The 25,254-nt window shown below is 52.7% G+C and overlaps 1 protein-coding gene across 2 annotated transcripts; it reads left to right on the top strand.

Annotated features, from left to right (window-relative positions):
* The first annotated feature begins 1,207 nt into the window (after nt 1-1,207).
* SLC43A3 (solute carrier family 43 member 3) lies at nt 1,208-23,174 on the top strand. 2 transcript variants are annotated; one of them, XM_047823721.1, is made up of 13 exons: nt 1,208-1,272; nt 1,956-2,323; nt 2,564-2,693; nt 9,253-9,299; nt 10,639-10,715; nt 10,937-11,029; nt 13,181-13,320; nt 14,610-14,707; nt 16,053-16,226; nt 16,474-16,593; nt 20,341-20,527; nt 21,151-21,274; nt 22,538-23,174. In XM_047823721.1, exons 2-13 carry the CDS (start codon nt 2,140-2,142, stop codon nt 22,637-22,639), a joined length of 1,476 nt encoding a protein of 491 aa, XP_047679677.1. In that variant the 5' UTR covers nt 1,208-1,272; nt 1,956-2,139; the 3' UTR covers nt 22,640-23,174. The 2 variants fall into 2 exon arrangements, with proteins under 2 accessions (XP_047679677.1, XP_047679676.1); XM_047823720.1 differs by having other exon boundaries at nt 16,035-16,226.
* The last annotated feature ends 2,080 nt before the right edge of the window (nt 23,175-25,254 follow it).

Here is a 25,254-nt window from a genome sequence, read left to right as displayed (position 1 = left end):
GACAAATATTGTAATTAAGGTAGTGCGGTCCTCACCTTCCAGGTAGGGCAGCCAAGAGCTTCCCCGGCGCTGTGGTGAGTACCTGGGTATAGGACCTGGGGTGAGTGCCCCTGACCCATGCAGGCAGTCACTTTGGTGGGCACACTTTCTTTATTCTTTGTGCTTTGGTGGAGATCTGGAAAATACTCTCTGGTCCGGGCTGTCCACTCTTCTAATCTCTTATTTCTGTCTCATCAAAAAGAAGTGTGGGCTTGGAATAGCTCGAGTCCCTGGCCTCAGGGGGAATCCAGAAGGCTGGGCGTGGGGGTCTGCAGACTGCATGGAATACGCAAGATGCTCTCCCGGCAAATACAGCTTTTACTGGGGAAACGGCCACACAGGTCAAGGAAGCTGTCAGCCCACTTGCTCTGGGCCGGAATGATAGCCCCACAGCTGGCTCAGCTGCCTTTCTCATGCTGATCACAAGCTCCAATGGGCAATTATATATGTCTTTGATTAATAAAAAATGGAGCAATGAATGAATACTTAATAATGCAGTCTGGCGAGTACAATCTTTCAGAACCTGGGCTGGGGGTGAGGCAGGAAGTAATCAAAGGGGTCCTTGGGGGTGAAAAGGCAAGGGCACCCCACGGGAGTGGGGGGGTGGGGTGAGATGGGTTCTGGAAAACAGTTCAGCCCCGGGTCCTTGGCTCTCTGCCTCTGTGCTGGGGATTTGTCGGCAGCCCTGGGAGCCTGAGATCAGGACAGAGGTTTGAGCGAGTGGGCAAAAGGGCGGAAATGTGTTCTGTGCCCACCCAAGTGGTCAAGCTAAAGGGCCTGGAATAGGGGGTCTGTGTGCGTCCGTGTGTCTGCCAGTAGCTGTCTCCTCCATGTGCGCGGGGTGTTTGTGCTCCTTTCCGTGGGTCTGCTTGCGCGAGCAACCGTTTTGAAACTAATTTGGTTAGGGATGGGGCGGACGGGCAAAGGGGCCAGACGGCTGAAGAGGATAGAGAGAGGAAAACACACACCGCTGGGGCTGGTGGGAGATAACGGACTGGAGATCCAAGGGCCAAAACTGTGAGCAAGGGAGAAAGGAAGTGACAGAGAGGGGGGTGGTGGGTGGACCTCCCCAGACACCGCCCCCCGCTGGTCAGGGCCCTTCCGGACTGGAGCAAGGGGGGGGGGGTGGGGGGTGGGGGTGAGGGCGGGGCTGGGAGGGGCGGGCGAGAGGCGCGAATCCAAAAGCCGAAGGGCGCGGGGTGGCAGGGGAGTCCCAGCGAGGCGGCCTGCCGGGTAGGGCGCTGGGGCCACGCGGCGAGGGAGGGACGGGGGTGGGGGGGGGTAGGGGGGGGAGCGGAGGCCGCGGACCCCTGCGGTGCCTTCTCAGGGAGCTTGGGAGGGAGGTGCAGGTGCCGGAGGGGGTGCCGGAGGGGGTGCCGGTGGGGGTGCGGGTGCGCAAGGGTCCCGGGTCCCCCGGGGCTCCCTTTGGGCAGAGAGTGACACGCGGCAGAGGGTGACACGCGGAGAGGCAGGAGGAGTCCTAGCCCGGGTCAGGGAAGGTCCCGCTGGAGTGCGATATTTTAGGCTTTCCACTGGCTTGTGCTGTGACTAACTAGCCCACGTGACCTTGGGCAAGTTGACAACATCCCCTGGACCTGTTATTCCCTTGTCAGTAAACTGAAGAAAACAAAACGCTAACTTTGCCAGGTTGTTCGAGACTTTGTGAGGACATATACGAAGTGTCACCCCCCCCCCCCTCTGGAATTGCCGCTGTTACTATTTCTGTGGACGGTCCCCAGACCTGGGCTCAGTTCCTCCTTCCCCACGTGCTGCCAATGTGGGGCAGAGAGGCTTTTTTGCAGCTGTTTCTAACAACTGGCCTCTCTCCCCACCCCTCCGGGGAACCCTCCTTCCACCTCTACCTTTCCCCCAAGTCCCCCCCCCGGGAGCCAAGCAGCCTCTGCCTTATTTTACAGGATCCGGACAGTCTCCCACTGCCGGTTTTTTGCTCAGGCCCGAAACAGCCAGAACCACAGCCTCCTTGAACAGAAGGGCTTGCCAGAGGAATTTTCCAAGTGCTCAGAAGGCCAGCCCTCGAAGCTCCTGTGGTCAGCGCGGGAGGCCCCCCGTGAGATTTGGGGACCGGTTTCAGCTCAGGCCATGCAAGGCCAGGGTCTGTGTCTCCGAGTGGCCACCCTGCTGACAGGGCTGCTGGAATGCCTCGGCTTTGCAGGCGTCCTCTTCGGCTGGGCATCACTGGTGTACGTCTTCAAAGCAGAGCATTACTTTGACGAGCTGTGTGAACCAGATGCCGGGGCCACGGGCAACTTCACGGCGCAGCCTGGTAAGGGACATCCTTAGGGAGGCAGAGTCTGGTTTCCAGGCAGTAGGAAGGGGCAGGAGGGACCCCACCCCCTGCCCACACCGCCAGCCTCTCTGTGCTGAGCAGAAAGGAGTGTGCGCCTCCCCACCAACTCCCTGACCTTGGTCTAAGAGGTACCTGGGGAGGGAAGTACCAGCCCCCAAGGGGTAATTAGGGGCTGTCACATGTCAACTCCCTGAGATCTCCCTTTCTCTCCTCCAGACTGCAAAGCCCAGGATGAGAGGTTCTCACTTATCTTCACCCTGGGGTCCTTCATGAACAACTTCATGACATTCCCTGCCGGCTACATCTTTGACAGGTTCAAGACCACCGTGGCTCGCCTCATAGCCATGTAAGTGCCAAAGGCCCGGCCTGGGCAGACATAGGCAAGAGGAATTCTTCCGGGAGCGGCCTCGCCTGGAGGGGGACCCAGTCAGGCAATTGGGCCGCGCTGCCCGGCCCCGTCCTGGCAGCTGTCAGAAATAGCCCAGGATGTGGACTCTGTGTGGATCCACCCTCTTCCCTGCACCCCTACTTCCCTTTCCTCTGCCCTGTTCTTCCTCCGTTCCATGTGAATGTAAATTCAAGTTGAGCAGGAGCCCGGGCCCACTTCCAGTGAGGGCTGGCCTGGTGCCTGGGTTAACATCACGGAACCTAAAATGGTCACTCTGCCTTCACCCCAGGGATCCTTGTCTATATGTCCAATAAGACCTCACATCCAGGTCCCCCAGGCTTCATTGTCATCCTCCTCACCATCTACCCCTGTCACTCCCCAGACACTTAGTAAGGTCTCCTGGGTATCCCCAGTGGTGGGAGTGCCCGACCCCCTGATTGGAGGGGAGACCGTGGGGGTTTCACGGAGGGTAAGGGACCTCGCCTCGCCCGTACAGGGTGGCACTGCAGCTGGCCAGCTTCAGCGATAAGCAGTGGCCTGCTGAGGCCTTGATAGGACCCAGAGCAGGTGCCTCCTGGCACATGCGTGGGAAATGAGCCATCAGATGGAGGGACTGCAGGGCTGCCTGATAAAGCCAGTTCCTGCTCTTTAAGACTTTGTCTATAGAAAGACTTTATCTCAGTCTGTTTTGGTCCTTGGCTCCCTGTCTCCTTCCCACCCTTTCCTTTGTCCCCTCCCTCCCCTCTGGCCTTCGGATGTTCGGAAAAACTCTGTCCTTCCTGCGTTTCCCTTTTGCTTTCACATAGAACACTTACTTCGGACACATCAGGTCACCAAGTATATGGGGTTTTTCCCCCACACGAAGCAATTCTGTGACGTCAGCTGGTGTCCTACCATTTAGGCCGGCCCTGACGCTATCCACCTGGAGAAAGCGTCAGATCCTGCAGGTTCAGGGCCGGGTCCCACAAGACCGCCCCCCATTTCACATGCCGATTGCAAGGAGCAGGCCCCTCAGGTTACCCCCAGCTTTGGTCCGACTTGGCCCCAAATCGGAGGTTCCCGTGACCTTCTCCCTCCTGGGCTGGATTATTTGCTAGAACAGCGCACAGGACTCAGGGAAACACTTATGTTCTAGCAGTTTATTAAAGGATCAGATAAAGGATACAGATGAAAGATACAGGTTCGGAAGCACTCTGAGCCCCATCCTATCGGGATTTTATGGAGGTTTCTTCATGTAGGCTTGATCGAGTATTAACCGTTTCCAGGCCCCCTCCCCTCTCTAGAGAAGTAGAGTGAGGGCAGCTGAAGACTCCCAAACTTCTAGTCATGGCTCAGTCTTTCCAGTGACCAGTGCCCATTTAGGAGCTGTGCGGGAGCCTCCTGGAGTCACCCCATTGGAAGAAAAAATGTTCCTAGTGCCCTTGTCATCGAGTTTACAAGGGTTTTAGGAGCCCTGTGTCAGGGATCCGGGACAAAGACCAAATAATGTATTTCTTATGATAAACCACAATGCCACAGTGCACTCCTGGTCTTTGAACGTGGGTCCCTTGTAGCAGAAACGATCATAAAGGTCAAAAGATACCGGCACATTATCCGAAACACATTCAGTCATGAATAACTACCCAGGCCCTCGTTGTAGCATCTGAAAGTGTCTCTCAGGGCCACTTATGCACAGGCTTCCATTTGATCTTGTCAGGTTCCAAAAGCAGGCGTGGTCTCGGCATTATATACCTTTACCCTTCAGGCGTCTGGTATCATTGAGCTAAGGCAACATGCCCTCTTGCCCTGAGCCGCTTTCGAAGCGTTCGTGTAACACTGGATTTCCCTCGTCACAGAGCCAGCTTATTCATCCCCTTACCGGCTACCTTTCCCTTTCTCCATCCATACCCTGACACTTCCACCTTTGCAAGGGGTGTTCGGTTTGACCACCGTGTGGATCTGGATCACAGGCAGAAGCACCCGTCCAGCAAGTGCCTCCCTCTCACCCCACCCCCTTTCAGACAGGGCAAGGTTACACAGGGACAGAACCAGCGGGCTGTCTTTCCCACCAGGCAGTGTGGTGGCATTCACCGTCAGTCCCAAATTTGGCAGATAGAGGGACAGCAGGTCTGCCCCACCAGGCCCTTAGGAATTCTAACATGACGGTGAAAAACATAGTTTCTTGCTTAGGAATCATCCCTGCTTCCAGCCCTTGCCGTGGCAGTCCTGGCCCTGTGGCCACTGTGTGAGGGAGGGAGAATTCCCCTAGCCACCGTGCTAGCTAGGGGAAACGGTCCCCGTTCAGACGTAGCATCCACCCCCCTTAAGACAGTCGGGTGAGGGGCGCCTGGGTGGCTCAGTCGGTTAAGCGTCCGACTTCAGCTCAGGTCACAATCTCATGGTCCGTGAGTTCGAGCCCCGCGTCGGGCTCTGTGCTGACGGCTCAGAGCCTGGAGCCTGTTTCAGATTCTGTGTCTCCCTCTCTCTCTGCCCCTCCCCCATTCATGCTCTGTCTCTCTCTGTCTCAAAAATAAATAAAAACATTTAAAAAAAAAAAAAGACAGTCGGGTGAAAGAGAGACAACCCCTTCACATAAAGCCTGTTCTCTTATCTTAGTGCACCCCTCAGATGCCGTAGGGATTTCCATAGGGCTGTGCCCTGTATGGCCAGGTTTCCAGTGTCCTCCTACGTGACCCTATGGCCAGGCCACTGGGTCAGTAAGAACCCGAAGGTCGGGGCCTTTTCCATTGTAGATGTCTTTCCTCTCTGCTAGGACAGCAGCATGCAGTTCATTGAGCCCCCTGAGCTGATCTGTCTGTACCTTTTTGGATCAGAGTGCGGGCCTTCCAAATAGGATGCTGTCCATTCATCTTGGAACACAGCCAAGTCGCTCTTTGTTGGTTAATTGAGAGTTCTTTTGAGGGCACCGTCCAAGGGGACGGTAGACTCCATCTGTTCCCCACATGGTTCCAGAGTCCGCCTTAGGGGAAAAGAGGCTCCCTGTCCGTGGTGTCTCCTCCGTGCCGACCCCAGGTAACACGATCCTGTTTAACCATTGCTATTTTTAGTATGGAATTCTTCTGGGCATTGCTGTCCCCATTAGAGCATTTCTCCGACATCATGCTAGACATTGTGGGTATTTCCTGTTTTAAGATCATTTGATGTACTTCAGTTATCTGTGTGGATTCAGTTAATGTCTGAGAGCAAGACAATAGATGCCCCTCAAACGGAAATTCCCTCGTCCGAGATGCCAGTCATTGTCGCTGGGAGGTAACCGCAGACTTTTGCCATGAGTCCCAGTTTACGCTCCCTGTAAGGTCATGGCACAGAGCATTTGTCTTCTACCAGTACTCCACCTCCTATTCCACACCGTCTGGGCTCAGGCAGTCTCACTGGCTCCCATTTAACATGCTCCGTTAACACGAAGGGCAGATTCGCACGCCTTCCCGTCCACAGGGCTAGACGTGTTCCTGCCTGGACACACACAGCGGCCACCCCCATAATACAGTTCAGGTAAAGGAGAGGCCAGCATTCTCACAAAGCCTGTCCCAACGTGCTGGGTCTCCTATGAACATTTACCCTTTCTTCCATCAACCCTTCCCTTCCTACCCGGAGCCTCCTTAGGACTTTGTCAGCAGCTGCTTTCCCACATCAGATAGGGGAAGGGTTCCCGGCCAGGCAGAGTATGCATTCTCATAAGACATCAGGTGAGGTAGACACAACCTCTTTACAGAACGCTTGTTTAAACAGCCCAACTTTCATAGCGTTTTTATGCCCCTTAATGTTTGTTTTTGAGAGAGAGAGAGAGAGAGAGCAGAGGAGGGGCAGAGAGAGAGAGGGAGACACAGAATCTGAAGCAGGCTCCAGGCTCTGAGAGCTGTCAGCACAGACCCTGACACGGGGCTGGAACCCATGAACCGTGAGATCGTGACCTGAGCCAAAGTTGGACGCTTAACCGACTGAGCCACCCAGGTGCCCCTGTCTTCTGGCTTTTAACATTTTTGTAAATGGGGATGAATGGAACGGACTTGTGTGCAGGCACTTTAATGCTGGGAGCCATCAGGGGTCCCTTTGGCTCCCTGCCCCCCGCCTTAGGCAGTGTTGTATTAACACCTTTTAACCTTGTCAAATGTCCATTTCCTTTATTGCACATCTCTATAACCCTCTGAAGATTTCCACCCTCTGGGGATGACCTCATGACTCTCCTCTGTTTCCTCTCTGTTCCACCCCCATTGGGATTTGCTTTCCTCACCTTATTCCTTAATAACTGTTAAAAAATTTCTACTCTTCTAAGACCAGTCTCTTGATCCTCTCCTCCCCCTTTCCCCATTCTTCTGTTAATTGACCTGATATATTTATTAGCATCTATAAGACCCAGGAGGGGAAGCTGAGCCAGCGATTCAATAAGCCTTTCCAAACTGTTGTTTGTCCTTTTGCAGCAATAGGTTTTTATGGGGTGCCCACACGAAAGGGGCCCCCTTCACCACAGCATTTACCTCTGAGATCTGGGCACAGGTCACCATCAAGCCACTCCCGCACAGCTTGCACACAAAGGGGATCAGCTGCCCCGTCTGGACTGTTCCATTTGTAGGGGGACACCACCTTACAGTGGTTTCTATCCAGTCCACCGGGCTGGCTGTGCCCTCAGGAATAACCTCCTGTGTGTGTGGATTGTTCCATAACAAGCTACTGGGTCCTGCATCAACCCAGACCCGTGCACTTCCAGTCTGCTGCATTCAAAACCCAGGACACAGCCCCCAGGTCAGTCACTGACCCAGCCCATTTCAGTAAAGGATCCCCAGGAAGCTGAGGTACCTACCCACAAAATGTAGCAACTCCTTTGCACCATGCCACTCCTCCCCGCCACCATCAGGTCCGTGGCTTTGCCTCCTCCCACACGGACTACCTTCTTGGGGACCAGAGGTCTTAGAGGAACTTTCTGTTGCTCCTGCATAATTTTTCCCTTGGGGGTGACTTGGAGGCTAATGGCCGAAGCTCAGAGTGCCCCAAATCTGACCTCGGTCTAGCATGAGGATCTGAGCCGGCACTCTTTTAATTTCGTCTTTGCTATCACGGATCCCGGTAACCAAGAGCTTGTACGTTTCAGCTTTGGCTTATTACTTTGCACTTTGGTGAACCCGCTCCCCAGGAGTTGGCTCTATTTCTGAATTCGGTTGGTAACTTTTCCCTTTAGTGACTGATTATACTGCAGCCACTGCTCCACAACCCAGGAGCCAGGGGCTCTTCATCCCCCATGCTTTCGTCCTTTCTCTTTCTGGACGCACATGTTTCTTTGAGCCTGGGCTGTTCTAGCAACTCCCGCTTCACTGACACCAACTGTTTGGAAAATCTTACATATCGCCTCCTGCATTGCTCCTCGACTTTCAACAGAACGCCGCCCTCTTGACACGTTCCGTCACCACACGTGTGTGGGGTTTCCCAAACCATGCAATTCTGTGACACCAGCTGGGTGTCCTACTATGTAACTCAGCTCTGACACCATCTACCTGGAGCCTCAGATCCCCCAGTTTAAGGGCTGGGTCCCATGAGTCTGCCCCCCAACTTCAGATGCCGATCACAGGTGGTAGGTCCCCAACTCACCCGCAACTTTGGTCTCACTTGGCTACAAATCAGACGTTCCCATGACTGCCTTTCCCTTGGACTGGATTATTTTCTAGAATAGCTAGCAGAACCCAAGGAAACATTTACTTATGTTTACCAGTTTATTAAAGGACATGATAAAGGATACAGATAAACAGCCAGATGAATAGATATGTAGGGTGAGGTCTGGGACAGTCCTGAGCACAGGAACTTTTGTTCTGGTGAAGTCTGGGCTGTGACATCCCCTCAGCCTGTGGTTGTCTATACCAGCCCAGAAGGTCTCCTCACATAGGCTTGATTAATTATTAATCATTTCCAGCCCTATTCATCATTTCCAGACCCTTTCCACCTTTTGCAGAAGTGGGGGGCAGGGCTAAAAATACCAAGTTTCTAATTCTGGCTTGGTCTTTCTGGTGACCAGCCCCCCACCTGGAGCCATCCAGGAGCCGACCCAGAGTCACCTGATTAGAACAAAGATGCTCTTCATGCTCTTATCCCTGAAGAATTTACAGGTGTTTTAGGAGCCCTGTGTCAGGCACTGGGGACAAGGACCAAATGTGTATTTCCTATTGTAAATCAAAACATCACACTTAGGCATGGCTTCTCTTACCCCATGCCTTGCAAGACCCCCAAACTGCTAAGAGATCCCCATAACCTTGGGATTGTGGGTCGTCCTGAAATCACAGTGCCCTAGAATTTCTAGGAGAGTCCATTCATTTCCTTATATAGAAAAGGCTCCAGAGGCCCAGAGAAGGGCAGTGCCTTACCCAAGATCACACAGCAAGGAGGAATTCGAACTCAAAGTTTTGCTTTGTAGACCAGGCCCTAATCCCTTTCTCCAAGGGATTGGCTGTTGGGACCCCAAGTGGGAGGACCTTGGCTCTATCTTCTCTGTCTTTTCTTGACATCATTTTCCATCTCCCATTGTATGTTTCAGATCTCTCTATACCAGTGCCACCCTCACCATAGCCTTCATCTCTGCAGGTGAGTGCTATCAGATGGGTGGGAGGGACACAAGGTCAGGGGCGCTTGGTAGATGGGAAGCTGATGGGTAGGAAACACTGACCCCCACAATTATCAGAGATCCACAGACTTTGAGCTTGAAAGAATCTTTGAGGGAGTGATTGCCAGTCTATGAAACCAGTCTAGTCTACTGAGAATGCAAAAAAATAAGGACAATGGAGGGATTGCTTCAGAGAGAAGAATTTATTTGAAAGATTCTGTCCTTCATCTTGTCCGTGTTAATGTGTTCTCTTTTTATTTTATTATTTTTTTAAATGTTTATTTACTTTTGAGATAGAGAGAGAGAGAGACAGAGTGCGGGTGGGGGAGGGGCGGAGGGAGAGGGAGACACAGAATCCAAAGCAGGCTCCAGGCTGTGAGCTGTCAGCCCAGAGCCTGATGAGGGGCTCGAACTCATAGACCTTGAGATCACGACCTGAGCTGAAGTCAGACACTTAACCGACCGAGCCACCCAGGCTCATGTGTTCTCTTTTTAAAACAAAAGGATAGTATGGAAGGTGGTTCTTTTTGAAAATACCCTTACTTAGTAGGGCAAAAGTCAACAACTCTATCGTAGTTAAAAGTTTTTGTCTCAAATTTTACCGGTTTACGGACATAGAAAATTTCCACGGTCTGGGAATTTCAGTCGGGTTCATTCTCCTCTTCTCCCATTGTGTAGAGGAGAAAACTGAGGCTGGAGAGAGACACCTTGCGAAGACTTGTAGGGGGAAGTGCTCTTTCCTGGTGTCTTGGTTGTGCTGGCCAAGTGCTCCAAGTTTAATGAACCAGGGAAACACAGTCCGTGGCCATTTCATGCTCGGATTTCACAGCACCCCGTAAGATAGGAAGAGCAAAGACGGTTATTCCCATTTAGCAGATAAGGTGACTGAGTCACAGATTCGGAATCCAGCTCAAAGTCATGCAGTAAATTAGAGGCTGGCCTTGGGGGCCGAATCCAGGCTTCTCTCCCCAGCAATATCAACCATAAAGAGAGGGGCTGTTGTGGCTTAATGAGGGAAGGGAACAGTGGCTTCGCTTTGAGTCTTGCCTCTGCCTGTAGGCGTGCAGGTCTGCTACAGACCGAGGACCACCTTCTGTGGGGAAGAAGTGGCTCAGGAGACCTCCACAGGGTCCCTCTGCAGGGACATTTGGGGGAGCCCTGACCACTATCTTAAGATTCTCAGAGGATGCTAGAAGGCTGGCTGCCATTGGGGCCCTGACCCCAGGATTGTTGGGAATTTAGAGCAGGTGGGAGCCAGAGTCTGGGGCCCCATGTTTGGGTTGCACTGTGACATGACCCCCACCTGTGTCTTTGTTCCAGACTCGGCCTTCCTGCTCTTCCTGGCCATGCCCATGCTCACTGTCGGAGGAATCTTGTTCCTGATCACCAACCTGCAGGTGTGAGCCTGCCCTAATGCCAGGCACCTGGCGGGAGGTTGGGGAGGGTGGAGGGAGGGACAAGCGCTTTTCCGCATTGGCTACCTCCTGTGGGGTTGGCTCAAGCCAGGGCAGCGGCTCCTGGGATGGAGATGGGTCTGGGTAGAGTAAGGGCCTGGTGCATGCTGGGTGCACAGGAAATACTGTTTCACGGACAAATACGTGATTCATGTGTTCTCTAGGTTGGGAACCTATTTGGTAAACACCGCTCGACCATCATCACCCTCTACAATGGAGCATTTGACTCCTCCTCGGCTGTCTTCCTCATCATTAAGGTAAAAAATATCCGTTAGCAACATTTATGGAACACTTACACGTGCCAGGCACTTGTCTTGTGAACTTTGCATGATTTCTTTCCTTCGACCCTCCTGCAGCCAGTAAACGTGACTCTTGAACTTGAGCCCGGACCTGTCTGCTGCTAGAGCCTCACCTGGTAGTGATTAGGCTCTTTATGCCTACCTAGGAGTTTTGGGGAGAGGCTATGATGTGCCCCGGCTGGTGCTAGGCCGAGGCTGGGAGCCCTTTGGAGTGGGGTGTTTGCACCTGTGAGCTTCTGATTTGGACAAAAAAGGTGAGAGGTAGCTGGTGGGAGCAGTGGGGGCAGACACAGAGGCCTCTCCAGCTCTCCTACAGGCTGATTTGGAGGCTCAGGGGGTAGGGGAGGGGCCGTTCCCAGTGTTATCAGTGGCTCACCCAGCAGCCACTCCACCTTCTTCCTTACTAACAATTCTATCTGGGCAGTGAGGTGCCAACCCAGAGGATGAACCCTCATTGATCTAAGCCAATTGTGCAATCCCTGTCCCCCTTGCTGGTGATGGGTAGAGGTGGTCATATTATCCAGTCCTTGTTAATGAGATGAAGGGTGTATATCCTGGAAGAGTTTAGGGGACATTTCCCCTCCCTGATGGAAGGTGAGAGCGGAGCAGACAGAAAGCCTTTTTCCTTGGCCCCCCTTCCCACTTTTTCTCTTTGAATGTTGTGATGGCAGGATGTGATAGCTGGAGCTGTGGCAGCTATGCTGTGATTAAGAGGCAACCAGCTGGAGGACACTAAGGATGGCTGAGTGGAAGGAATGAAAGAGTGTGGGTCTTTGACACTCGAAGCTGCCCAACCTGGGACTTCCCTCCGGGCTTTGTGTTAGGCCAGAGGCAGCTGGCACAGCCCATGGGCCATCGGGAAAGAGAAGAGGAGCTCTGGGAGTCACTACTAGACATGAGACTAGCTTAGTCCCATGAGTGCCTTGGCTTGGAGGGGCACCCAGAGACTGAGCCCCAGGGGCACTTACCCAGGCCTCTCTACCCCTGGTATAAGAGTCACGTTCCTGGTTCTCCCTCCTTCCCCTGGGTGTGCCTTCCTTTCTCTCTTCCCTCCTTAGAGGTGGAAGGAGAGAGAATGACAGAGCAGGAGCTGAGTTCTCCATTTGATCTGACCTTGCTGCCGCTTCCTCTGACCTAGAGCAGTTCATTGCACCTCTCTGGACCTCACTTCCACCCCCTGTGAAAGGAGGACATTGGGCTACATCAACGGTTTTCAAACTGGGTGTTGAGGAACACTGAGGGGTTCTCTTTGATATTATGTCGGTCACCAAGGAGAACGAGGGGGAGGATGACTGGGTTCTTCCCGCCGATGTGTCTCATAAATTGAATTTTTGTGTAAAGTTTTGTTTGAGAGAAAGGACTTGGCTGCTGTTAAATAAGATAAAAAAGCAGTAGGCTGGCAGGTCTCTGAGAGGCCACATTAGGAGACTCTACAAGGCCGTGGTGACGGGTGATGTGGTGGCTCCCCTGCTGGTTGAGCCATGGGGTGAGGGTGAGCCTGTGTGTGGGTCAGGCGTCTTTGATCAGCGTTCAGGGTGGAAGGCAAGAGCTGGTGACAGGCTGGGGCTCCAGCCCGTGCTTCTTACACTGACTTTTTTTGTGGGCTAAAATACACATCACATAAAATTTACCATCTTTACCATTTTTAAGTGTGCAGTTTAGTGGCATTGAGGTCATTCACACTGTTGTGCAACCGTGACCACCGTCCCTCTCCAGGACTCCTTTCAACTTTGTAAAACAGAAACTCTGTACCTGTTAAACAATGACTTCCTGTACCCCCTCCTGCCCCAGCCCCAGGCCACGGCACTTCTGTTTTCTGTTTCTGTGCATTGAACTGCTCTAGGTACCTCATGCACGTGGAATCATGCAGTATTTATCCTTTGTGCCTAGCTTATTTCACGTAGGAGAGCGTTCTCAAGTTCACCCATGTTGTAGCGCGTGTCAGAACCTCCCTCCTCTTTAAGGGTGAATAAGGTCCCGTTGTACGTATGTGCCACAGTTCGTTTACCTACTTCTCTGCAAATGGTTTGCTTCGACCTTTTGGATGTTATAACTAAGATGGCCACGAATATGGGTGTTATGCTGACTTTTCCCCTTCTCCTTCTGCAGCTCCTTTATGAACAAGGCATCAGCCTCAAGGCCTCCTTCATCTTCCTTTCCGTCTTCAGTGCCTGGCATGTTGGGCGTACTTTCCTCCTGATGCCCCGAGGGCACATCCCCTATCCGGTGCCCTTGAACTACAGCTACGGGTAAGGACTGTGCTCTGGTGATCGTGGGCCAGAACCTTTCACCTGACCTGCGGCAGGAAGCCAGGGGTGGGACAGATGTGACCTCCTGTCACAGGACAGGAGGACTAGACTGGGGGTGTATCAGCTAGCTATTGCTGTGTAACAAACTATTCCAAAACTCAGTAACATTAAGCATTTCTTATTTTTCATGAGTCTGTGGGTCGCTGGCTAGTTCTACTAATCAGAGACAGGCCTGGATGGTGTTGACAGGCTCACTTATGCCTCCGGTCATCTGCTGGGCTAGCTGGGGGCTGGCTAGTGAAGATGGCCTCCCTCATATGGGGTTTGTCTGGCAGTCATTCAAGGTGACAAAGATGTCTGGGTCACGTGGCTCTCATCCTCCATTAGGCTAGTTCCGGGGTTCCAAGAAACAGTGCAGACATGCACAGGGTTTCTTGGAATTGGCCCAATATCACTTCTGTTGCATTCCCTCGGTGGAAGCAGGTCACAGGGCCAGCCCTGATACAGGGGCTGCAGAAACAGAGCCGCAAAGTCCCATTGTAAAGGTTAGAGAGCAGAGCAGGTGCAGAAATGTGACCATTTTTCCAGTAAGCACCACAGGTAGTGGGGGGGGGGCATTCATTGGTGCTCATTTACTATTTGCCACGCCCCTTGTGCCCTCTGATTTCACTGAATGATAATCCTCTCAGATAGATATCCTTATCTCCGCTTTCCAAGTGAGAAAAATGAGGCTCAGGAGGGCTAAGTCTGAGCCAAGTTTCCATAGCTGGGAGGAGGCAGAACTGGGATTTGAACCCAGGCCTCGCCCACTTTACCCACACTTCCAGTGGTTCCCAAACTTTGCTGCATAATAGAATTATATTATGGTTTGATAATGATAAAGGTTTGATAATGATAATGATAATGACAATGATATGGTTTGATAAAGGAAGCCTGGGGCACCTGGGTGGCTCTGTCGGTTAAGCGTCCGACTTTTGATTTCAGCTCAGGTCATGATCTCACGGTTCGTGAGTTCGAGCCCCATGTTGGGCTCTGCTGTCATCTGGGAGCCTGCTGCGGATCCTTTGTCTCCCTCCCTGTCTGCCCCTGCCCCACTCACGCTCTCTCTCAAAAATGAATAAAAAATAAACATGTAAAAAAGTTACGGAAGCCTGACTCCTGTGCCCAGACATTCTGCTGTGACTGGTCTGGGCTGTGGCCTGTGCAGTGAAGTTTGGGAGTCCCTGCAGCCTGAATCTCAGGCTCAGCTCTCAGTCCTGGGGTTGGGCTGGGGGCTTCTGTGTCCATAGCCTGTGCTCTGGGAACGACGCCAGGGAGGAAGAGAAGAAAACGGCAGAGTCTGAAAAGCTGGAGCTGCAGTCCAAGGAGTCCCTTCCAGCAAAGGAAGGTGAGTCCTGCGGGTTCAGCCCCGCGGCCGACCTGGTGCTCTGCCTCCAGAGCTGCCCCGGGGACTCAGAGTCACGGAAGGTCTGTCCAGGAGCACCTGGGTGGCTCAGTCGGTTATGCGTCTGACTTCGGCTCAGGTCATGATCTCACGATTCGTGAGTTCGACTCCTGAGTCAGCCTCTGTGCTGACGGCTCAGAGCCTGGATCTTGCTTCAGATTCTGTGTCTCCCTCTCTTTTTGCCCCTCCCCGTTCATTCTCTCTCTCTCTCTCTCTCTCTCTCTCTCTCTCTCTCTCTCTCAAAAATAAATAAACATTAAAAAAATAAAAAAAAAAAGGAACGGTCCATCCAGAAGAGGATGTGGGGGTTCTTCTCCACCCCACCTCACCTCCCTTTTACAGAGGGTCCATGGAAGGGCGTAGACCTCTGTGCTTTCTCTTTCTGCCCCTCTTCTCTTTCCTAGTCTCATTAGACGTCCTCCCAACCCCCAGGTCATTTGCCTTCCCCTCCTCCCACCCCTCAGTCCCTGAGTCTGCCTTGTTTTTGTCCAGTTGCCTGTAGATGTCCTGCCCAACCCCCCCTTCCCCCTTCGCCCTCTCTCATCCCCTTGCCGCCTCCCTTCCTTCCTCTGTTTTTGGGCTTCGGTTACAAACATCCCAAAGCACTGCCGACAAGGTAGAAGCAAGAACAGGATTCTGGGAAAGCTCACAAAATTAAGGGGAACGTGAACTTGCCAGGCCCCGGGAAGAGGAGAACCAGGATGCCCCTGGGGATCCCTGGGGACTAAAATCACAGCCAGTCGGCCTCGCCAGGGAGAGCGATCGAATTGGTCAACCCTGGGTGAGGAACAGGACACGTCATTCACAGCCCCGCCCGGACCACGAGGACTCAGGCAGGGGACGATTTCCAGAACAGACTCGGGATTCTGGTACTGAAAGCAAGGGAAGGGGCGTGAGTTGCTACTGAGACAGTGGCTGTCCGCCTACTAACCCTCACCTCGTCTCCAGCGAACGTTCTGTTCTCCTTGTCTTTCTCTTCCCCGTCCTGGCTGGGAGAGTATTGGTGCAAGAAGTGTCATTGGATCCGAGCTGCGAAAGACAGATGGGGTTTCAGCAGACGGAGGGGGGACGTGGGTGGGTCATTCACGGTGGTGGGGCCGGGATAACAAAGGTATAGGGGTGGGGACGTGCTGTTTACTGGCAGCTCGGAGAACACGCCAGATGAGGCCTGGAAGCCAAGAGAAGGTGAGCTCACTCCTGAGGCTGCCCCGTGAGGCCCCTACACTCCTGCCCATCCCACTCCCCTACTTTGTATGTAATTTATGCCCAGATCCTTCCTCTCCATCAGAGGCGCTGGGACCAGGGAAGCAGCAGGAGCCCCGCTCTTTCTGGAGCTATGTTCTCTCTCAGCGCTTCGCCTGGCACCTGGTGTGGCTGTCTGTGATACAGCTGTGGCATTACCTCTTCATCGGCACCCTTAACTCTCTGCTCACCAGCCTGGCCAAGGGTGACAGGGCGCTAGGTACGTGGTAGGGCTGGGGGTGGGGTGATGGTGCAGCCCGCCTCTGTGTCCCTGCCGGGGACTTGGAACCTTGAGGTGGGGTGGGGGGGGGCATACTGAGCTCGGTGGGGCTATGTGGTCTGGAGGAAGGTCTGAGCAGGGGTCTGGGGAGGAGGGACAGGCAGGGCAAAGGCAGGTGGGGAGAGTCCTCCCCCGTAAGGCAGTGCTGGAAGTTTCTTACCAGCCACCCCCTGTCTGCCCTCTGCAGTCAGCGCCTACACAAACGCCTTCGCCATCACTCAGTTCTTCGGAGTGCTGTGTGCCCCCTGGAATGGCCTGCTCATGGACCGGCTCAAGCAGAAGTACCAGAAGGAAGCGAAAAGCACAGGTGAGGCCTGGAGAACCCGGAAGAGGAGGAATCTTCATGTGCGGCCAGAGTCCCCTTCTCTTTTGTTCTTAATCCTTCTCTGCTTGCATCCATCCATATTCATCTATCCACTAGTCACAGAGTGTGAATTATGTGCAAGCCATAGTTCCAGATTCCACGGCGGACGGGACAGGGATGCCCTTGTTCTCAAGCTGTTCTCCGCATAGAGAATGGAGAAGGGCAGGTGATCAGGCGTTGCCATCCATGCAGTCAGCTCCCGGGGTGGGGGCGATGGGGACACACAGGCACAAAGCCTGTGCTGGGTGAGGTTGCGGATGATGTCAGGGAAGGCTTCCTGGAGGAAGTGGCTTCTGAGCTGAGGCCTGAAGGACGAGCAAGAAGTGAGGAGAGGAAGAGGAGGGCCCTGGGAGAGCAGCCCAGGAATACGCTGAGGTCAGGGTGGTGAAGGAGCTAGCAAAATAGTGGGGGAATCTGGGGAATCCCAGAGGGGATGTCCGGCTGACCCAGGGCACAGAGAAGGTGCTGAAGGGGGAGAGGTAACAAGGGGCAGGCAGGCGGTGCTGAGCCAAGGAGCGTGGCTGAGACCGAGGAACAGGGGGCCTCTGAGGTACCCTCTTCCCCACCCCCCCCCCCCCCCCCCCGCCCCGCACTGTGCCTCCTACCCCTGCTGGTGTGTTTTGAGATAGATCTCAGGCATCAGATCCTTTCCTCTGTAAATACTTCAGTCTGGGTCTCTAAAAACAAGGCCCTTTTTATGTAAACGGTACCGTCATGTCATGGTCACGTACAAAACCCAATAATTTCTTAATACCATCTAACATGCAGTCCCGTTCAGATTTCCCAAATTGCCTCAGATATGCCTTTTTTTTTTTTACAGTTGGTTCGTTCAAATTAGGATGCACACGGGGTCTGCGCTGTGTATTTGGTTGATGAGCCTTCCGTATCTTTTTACATTTGTATGTCCCCTCCCCTCCCCCCACCTTTTGTTTCTTCTTGTTGTTTATTTGTTGAAGAAACTGGGTCATTTGCTCTGTCAGATTTCCCCCAGATTGGATTTGGCATCCTTTGGTATCATTTAAAAATGTTTCTTTGATTGGGTATTTCCTGTAAACAGGCAGATTGGAGGCTTGAGGAGACGCAGTTTAATATTTTTTTGGGAGCATGCTTCGGAGGTGGAGCCTCGGGCTTCCTCTGGTTCCTATCAGCCCCTGGTACTCGCTGTGTCTGTTCTTACGATGTTAGGATTGATCAGTGGGTCCAGACATTGCCAGTCTGATGCACCCATTACCAAGTTTCCCATCAGCCTTTTGGCTAATGATTTTAGTAGCTCCTGGCGATCACTGCCGGGATCCATTATCTTATTAGGATTGCAAAATGGAGATTTTCTATTTCTGTCTTTCCTTCTGCTTTTACTTGCTAGAGTTCCTCCCGAAAGAAAAGCTTTCCCTCATTGGTGGCTTTGCACCCTGAAATAAGTGCTTGGCTTTTCCTCTGTTTACCAGTTTCAGAGTACTGACTTGGTGCCCTAGCAACCTCCAGAGGTGATGAGCTGTCACTTCTCCGTTGTTTCGTTCATTACTTTATTTCTTAACGTCATTTCTCTTTTAAAGTCTCATTTTAAATATATTTGACAGGGGCGCCGGGGTGGCTCAGTCGGGTAAGCGTCCGACTCTGGCTCAGGTCATGATCTCACAGCTCCTGAGTTCGAGCCCCGCATCGGGTTCTGTGCTGACACTGCGGAGCCTGCTTGGGATTCTCTGTCTGCCTCGCTCCCTGCCCCTCCCCTGCTCCTACTCCGCCTCTCTCCCTCTCTCAAAAACAAATAAACATTAAAAAAAAAAAAGACCAATTTAAATATATTTGACATGTTTCCATCCATGTCTGTCACGATTCTTCTTTATGCTCGAATCGCTCCATCTTCTTTGGCCACTGGGAACCATCAGGTCAGAGTCTGTGTCCTTTCACACAGCCCCAGTGGGTTTAGAGACTGTCTTACTCCCTAACACAGCGACATGTTCAGATCCGTGTCCCCGGGGTAAGTTTCCTGCCCCGGACCTGAAGCGGTCATTTCCCCAAGTAGTCCTGGGCCCCTTTAAGTGGGAAATGGTATTTAGAGACTGCAGTCTGGATGCTAGAACTTCCAGTTCTCCTGGGTTGTCTGTGCTTCGAGGCCTTGGAGAGAGGTAACATTTTAATTCCAAGTTTACTTTCTTGGGGCACCTGGGTGGCTCAGTCGGTTAAGCGTCTGACTCTTGATTTCGGCTCAGGCCACAATCTCACCATTTGTTAGATCGAACCCTGCATCCGGCTCTGTTCTGATTTCTAATTTCTTGGGAGAAATGAGAATTTCTAAATTCTTGGGAGAATCCTTGGGATTCTCCTTCGCTTGCACTCTCGTGTTCTCTCTCTGTCTCTGTCTCAAGATAAATAAATAAACATTAAAAAAAAAAAAACCCCAAAAAGTTTACTTTCTTGATTTTATATGTGTCTCTTTTCTCTTCCTCTGAAAATCATAGTTCCTAAATAATGCTATTTATGTATACTGTATACACTTTCTCTATATGCTGTGCACTGTATACGTATACACATGTATAGTATTTTAAAAATATATCTTATACATAATGCTTGGCTTCGCAATATCAGTACTATTAATAATGATTGAGTACTGTTGCCCTTCCTTCTTTTCTTCCTTCTTTCCTTCCTTCCTTCCTTCCTTCCTTCCTTCCTTCTCCTTAAGATATATCCCAAAGAGATGTACAGTCAAATTACTGTGTTTTAAGAGTCACCATCTTGACGTATATACATGTCCATTGGTTTCTGAGTTTTTGCGATTGCTTTGTTTTCGTCCTATTCTTTTAATTTAGTTTAATTTTTTTTAAAGCTGATTTATTTTGGGAGAGAGAAAGAGAATGCAAGCAGGGGAGGGGCAGAGAGAGAGGGGGAGAGAGAATCCCAAGCAGGCTCCGGGCTGTCAGCCCAGAGCCTGACACAGGGCCTGAACTCACAAACTGCGAGATCATGACCTGAGCCGAAATCAGGAGTCGGATGCTTAACCCACTGAGCCACCCAGGCACACCTAATTGTATTTTTAGTCATTTACTAGCAAACAGTTCTATTTTTCCAAGCTGTGAAACAATATATTTGAAGAAGTTTCGTTTCCCTTCCTGTTCCCTGGACCCCCATTCATTCCCTCTTTCTTTAGGTAATTATTGTTATGGCTTTTTAAAGAAATGCAGAAGATATATATCTAGTCCGCATTCTCTGAAGTATTATTGTGCCATTGCAGATGATTACAGGATATTGTAACGCACACCCACATTATATTTTGTCTCGCCCTCTCTTGGGTGAAGGCGCCCACTGTGCGCCGTGGCCCGTAGCTCTCTCCCTTCCGAGGGGGCTCCGGGACACGCCTCCTCTGGCCCCGTCAGCTGCTGCCCATCCGTCCTGTGGCTGCGGCACTGATGTTGCCATCGCCTGAGAGCCACACGGAATAGATGGCTGTGGCTTGGAGGGGGCAGAGCACGTGACCCATGGACCAGGCGGAGTCAGTGGGGGTAGAGAGCAGTGGGTGCACTTGAGTGGCAACTGGGGGATGGATTGGAGATGAGCATGTGGGAGGAAGAGGTTTCTGCCAGGACGGCTGGCGGGGCAGGGACGGTGGCTCAACTTCCTCTCGCGTCTTTGTGTCCCTTCCCCATCCTCCACCGTGCTCGCCTCCATGCGCAGCCTCTTTTTCCTTTGGACCAGGGTCCTCGGCCATGACGGTGGCCCTCCGCTCGGCGGTGCCTTCTCTGGCTCTGACGTCTCTGCTGTGCCTGGGCTTCGCCCTCTGTGCCTCAGTCCCCATCCTGCCCCTCCAGTATGTCACTTTCATCCTGCAAGTGATCAGCCGCTCCTTCCTCTACGGGGGCAACGCAGCCTTCCTCACCCTCGCGTAAGTGGGCTTGGGGTGTGTAACAGCACCGGGGACGTGCGGGCGCAAAGGGAAGTGTGCTGGATGGACCTGGGGCTGGTCCAGTGAGGGAGGCAGGGTCTGGGAGCAGGTGTAGAGGGTGGGGTAGTGGGAGAAGCTGGTGGGAGGGATAGAACATTCGCGAACTGGAGGCTTCATATCAGCTCTCCTCTCTGCCTCTCTTATCTACCTGTACACCCTCCAAGGCCCGCTTCCGGTTCAACTGTCCCAGAGTCAGAAAGAGAGTGTCTTCCTTCTTTGTGCCCTTGGCACTCTGGTCCTGCTTCCTCTGAGAGTGCACCCATCACCCAGCAAATACTGACCTGTTCATGTGTCTGTCTTTTCCTTGAGACCTCTGTGGGCACAGCCTGTGTCTGGGTCCCTGCTGTTTCCCCGGGGCCCCGCACAATACCTCCTCCGTGTTCTGTGTTTGAGCAAAGGTGAGGGGGGAAGAGCTGTGTGGGTGTTGGGTGTGGGTGAGTGAAGCCAGGCCTAGGACTGGGGGACTTGGGAGAAGTGGCCGCCATGGGCCCACCACGGCCAGGCCCCTCCTTGGAAAGAGGGCTCCTGGAGCTCATGGTAACCCTGTTTGTCTCTCTCCCCAGTTTCCCTGCGGAGCACTTCGGGAAGCTCTTTGGGCTGGTGATGGCCTTGTCAGCCATTGTGTCTCTGCTCCAGTTCCCCATTTTCACCTTCATCAAAGGCCCCCTCCAGAACGACCCGCTCTACGTGAGTACTGTGGGGAGGGGCGTGGCCCTGGCCTTAGGCCAGCAAGGACATCTAGATTGGGGTGCCTCAGCGGGGCCCCCGCAGGGGGCGCCCCATATCTGGCTGAGATGGTTCCTTTAGGAATGTTTCTGCACATGGGGGTATCCTTGGTCTTATTTCTCAAATTGGGGTAGCAGGGGACCCCTGCCACAAGGCAGGGGTACCTGAAACCACAAGACTCACCTGCGGGGTTGCCAAGAGATTTAGGGAGAATATAGTCTTCATGTGTGTGGAAACAAGCAGACGTACTCTGGCAGAGAATGTAAAATGCTCACAACATTTCAAATGAAAACCAACGACTTGAAAGACATTTCCTGCTTACGGTGCCCTGGCCTCGGCCCTGGGACTACAACACGCATCGGCTTCCATGGTTATTCCGAGGGCTGGGAGCTCTGTACCCTCACCCCTGCGTCCCCACACTGGAGGGGTACTCATAGGCCCAGCCCTGCTGGTGTGGTGGTTCACTTCTCTGCAGATTGGAGACATCAGTTCAGGGATTTGGGTTCCGTGACTTAGACATTCAGAAGCACAAAGCCAAGGAGCAGAAATCGTTTGACTTTGAATTTCATATTCCGACCACCGCACAGCTCTGTTAGCCTCGTTTAAAAAAGGGTAGCAAGGGGCTCCTGGGTGGCTCAGTTGGTTGAGAGACCGACTTCGGCTCAGGTCATGATCTCATGGTTTGTGAGTTCGAGCCCTGTGTCGGGCTCTGTGCTGACAGCTCAGAGCCTGGAGCCTGCTTCTGATTCTGTGTCTCCCTCTCTCTCTGCCCCTCTCTCACTCATGCTCTGTCTCTCTCTGTCTCAGAAATAAATAAAAATTAAAAAAAAAAAAAGGGTAGCAAAGTGTAGAGCAGAAGCGTAAGTCAGTCATTGGGAGAAAAAAAAAAGGGACTGAACTTCAGAACTGAGGAGAATGCCTCGATTGTGACGTCCGATGAGCCTGACCGTATTCAGAAGACGTGTGTTCCAGCCACTGTCCCCAACTTCCCGTGTGACCTTGAGCAGGTCGTTGAGCACTCTCAAGACCTCTGTTTCTTCATCTGTGAAATGGGCACGATATCCCTCCCCGACTCTGCTCTTCCGGGCAGAGAGGAAAAAGAAGTCTCCCCCCCCACCCACCTGGGCACCGTAGTGTCTCAGGAGAAAGTCGAGGCTGTTTCTTTGTTGGTGGTGGCTGCTGCTCAGAGTTCTGGACCTCACTCCTCCCCTCTCTCCCTGCCAGGTGAACATGATGCTGGTGCTGGCCACTGTCTTGACGTTTGTCCACCCCTTTATGGTGTACTGGGAGTGCCGGCGGGAACGGAAGTCCCCTGCGACTGCCTAGCTCCGAAGCTCTTGCTTTTCACGCTGAGGACGCTTTGCTAATCTTTCCCCACCTTGGAGGACCCCGTGTCCAGGCGCGCTCTGCCTGCCCAGGCTACCGGTATTAATTGGCCATTGCTGTTTCTTTAAAAAAATAAAAGACGTTTCACGACCAGCTGACACCCGGATTAACAAGAGAAGAGGCCCCGTTGCCCCGCTGATTGCTGTCAGACGGACCCAGAGCAAAGGCCCATGGAAGTTCTTAGTTTCGGAGCAGGAAACACATGACCTTGGTAGACACCCGGTCTAAGGGGAGGTGATGTGATGGGGAGGAGGTTTGTCACCTACTTGTTCGGACCTCTTTGGCTGTGAGGCCTCTGTGTGTCGAGCCCTTTGTGCCAGGTAAGCTTCCAGGTGAAGAGTACGGTTGTCGTGACCTTGGCGACAGGGCCCGGCCCTTGGAGGGGGCTCCCTCTATTATTTACGTTGGGCATAACAGAAAACATTTCTCTGGGGAGTAATCTTATAGAAAAATAAAATCTCTCTGCCTGAGGCAACTACTGGTGTGGCTCTCACGGCTTTGGGCTGCTGTGTGCCTGTGTGCACGTGTGTGTGCATGTGTATGCTTGCTTGGGCTTCCCCCGGGGGGGGGGGGTGCTCCAGCCTGGGGAGTGGCCGTGGGAGTGGGGCAGAGGAACCTGGGTGCAGCATCCCCAGTGTAGCAGCTGGACCCAGAGGTGGAACCTCAGACCGGGACCCACTCTCCTGGTCCTGGGACATGGGCCTGATGCTTCCTTCCTTTGCCTCCTCTTCCTCCCCACCCTCCCCCAACACTCCACACCCCCAGCCGAGAGCCCTAGATGGAATCAGAAGGTCCCTGTGAGTCTCAGTTCCGGCACTCAGCCGCCGGGCAGGTCCCGTAACCACCGTGAATCACAATTTCCTCACCTGCAAAGTGTAGTTAATCATTTCTATCCCCGAGAGCTGTTCTGAGAATTTAAAGTAATTGCTGCTAAAAAAAAAAAAGAAGAAGAATAAAAAGTAAAGTCATTGCTGCTGCCTAGCACACGGCAGGAGGACATAAGCATTTTATTCCTTTATTTACTCATGACCAGAAAGGAGAGGGGTAGCCAGGGGGGAGAAGGTGAAGGGCTGGGAGGGAGAGAGGGTAGGTGGGTGAGATGGAGAATTTGGAACACGCAAGCAGAGGCACTAGGAGAGGATGGTGAGGGGGAGAGGCTGTCAGGCAGACTGATTTGTTCATTCATTCATTCATTCATTCAACTACTGTTTATTGAGCTGCTACAGGGCATCAGGCACTGTCCTAGGTTCTGGAGGCACAAAGATGCCCAAGGGTCTGAAGCCAGCTCTTCTGTGAAACTGCAGGAGAATTTCCAGGGGCCTGGGAACCTGGGTCTGAAAACAGACAGCAGAGAAAACAGCTAATGGAAGGCTTTTACTTTGTTATCTTGCTCAGAACTTTCAGTGGCTTCCTGCTGCCCACAGGACACAGCTCGGACTCCAGCCTGGCACGCAGGCTCCCCCAGTGTGATTCCGACTTCTCCCCGTACTCTTCACCTCCCACCTTTAGGAGGACAGAACACATCCCCGTGGACCAAGCTTCCTGGTCTCTGGGTCTGGGAGCACATCAGCTCCTCTGCACAGCCTTGCCTTGATTCTGCTGCCTGGACAGTCTGCCTGGTCCCCTCGGGTTCTGCTCAAAATATCCTCTCCGCTGGGGGTGCCTGGGTGGCTCAGTCAGTTGGGCGTCTGACTTCGGCTCAGGTTATGATCTCACAGCCCGTGAGTTTGAGCCCTGCTTCGGTCTCTGTGTTGACAGCTCAGAGTCTGGAGCCTGCTTTGGATTCTGTGTCTCCCTCTCTCTCTGCCCCTCCCCTGCTCGCACTCTCTCTGTCTCTCTGTCTCTCTGTCTCTCTGTCTCTCTCTCAAAAATAAATAAACATTAAAAAATATATTAAAAACATCATCTCCTCTAAAAGTCTTTCCTCGGGGTATCTAGCAGCAATGAGTTCCCAGCACTCGGTACCCTTCCTGGTGATCAGCACCTGTCTCCTTGCATGACAACGTCTCATCACCCGGGCAGTGACCCCCATGGGGTGGCCTCTGGATGTCACCTGGCTCGTTGACTCATGCGTGCTGGCCACCCAGTTAGGGTGAATGAGAGGATTCTTTCTTTTTCTGGCCTCACAGCCAACTGGAAGGCGAGAGCAGAGCACATGGGGGTGGGGACAGCATGGGGCAATGGGAAGAGCATGGACTGGGGGCCTGGGCCAGCCCATCTTTGATTCTTGCTGTGTCACTAGTGGGACTTAGGATGGGCCACTTCACCCCCCTACATCTCCGTTTCTTTATCTGTAGGATGGGCAAAATAGCCCATCTCCCTGAGCAGTTGCAAGGATTAGAAATTAGGTCAAATGCCTTGTGTATGGCAGGTGCTCCATGATCACGGCTTTCATTAATGGTAATATATTAAATTCAGAAAGGATGCCTGGTGTCCGTCACTGGTGAATGGACAAATACGATGTGGCATATGTGGGGCACCTGGGTGGCTCAGTCAGTTAAACATCTGCCTTTGGCTCAGGTCATGAGTTCACGGTTCGAGAGTTTAAGCCCCGC

Source organism: Prionailurus viverrinus, chromosome D1 (assembly GCF_022837055.1).
Source record: "Prionailurus viverrinus isolate Anna chromosome D1, UM_Priviv_1.0, whole genome shotgun sequence".
NCBI lineage: Eukaryota > Metazoa > Chordata > Mammalia > Carnivora > Felidae > Prionailurus > Prionailurus viverrinus.
Note: the sequence above shows the minus strand (reverse complement) of the source record. Positions and strands in the feature narration are given on the sequence as shown.

Bases quoted from the DNA above. Each gene is read 5' to 3' on its own strand.
- SLC43A3 (XM_047823720.1), top strand. From the start codon at position 2,140: ATGCAAGGCCAGGGTCTGTGTCTCCGAGTGGCCACCCTGCTGACAGGG. The intron at 10,716-10,936 runs GTGTGAGCCTGC...TGTGTTCTCTAG, and splicing joins TCCTGATCACCAACCTGCAG to GTTGGGAACCTATTTGGTAA. The intron at 14,708-16,034 runs GTGAGTCCTGCG...ATTTATGCCCAG, and splicing joins GTCCCTTCCAGCAAAGGAAG to ATCCTTCCTCTCCATCAGAG.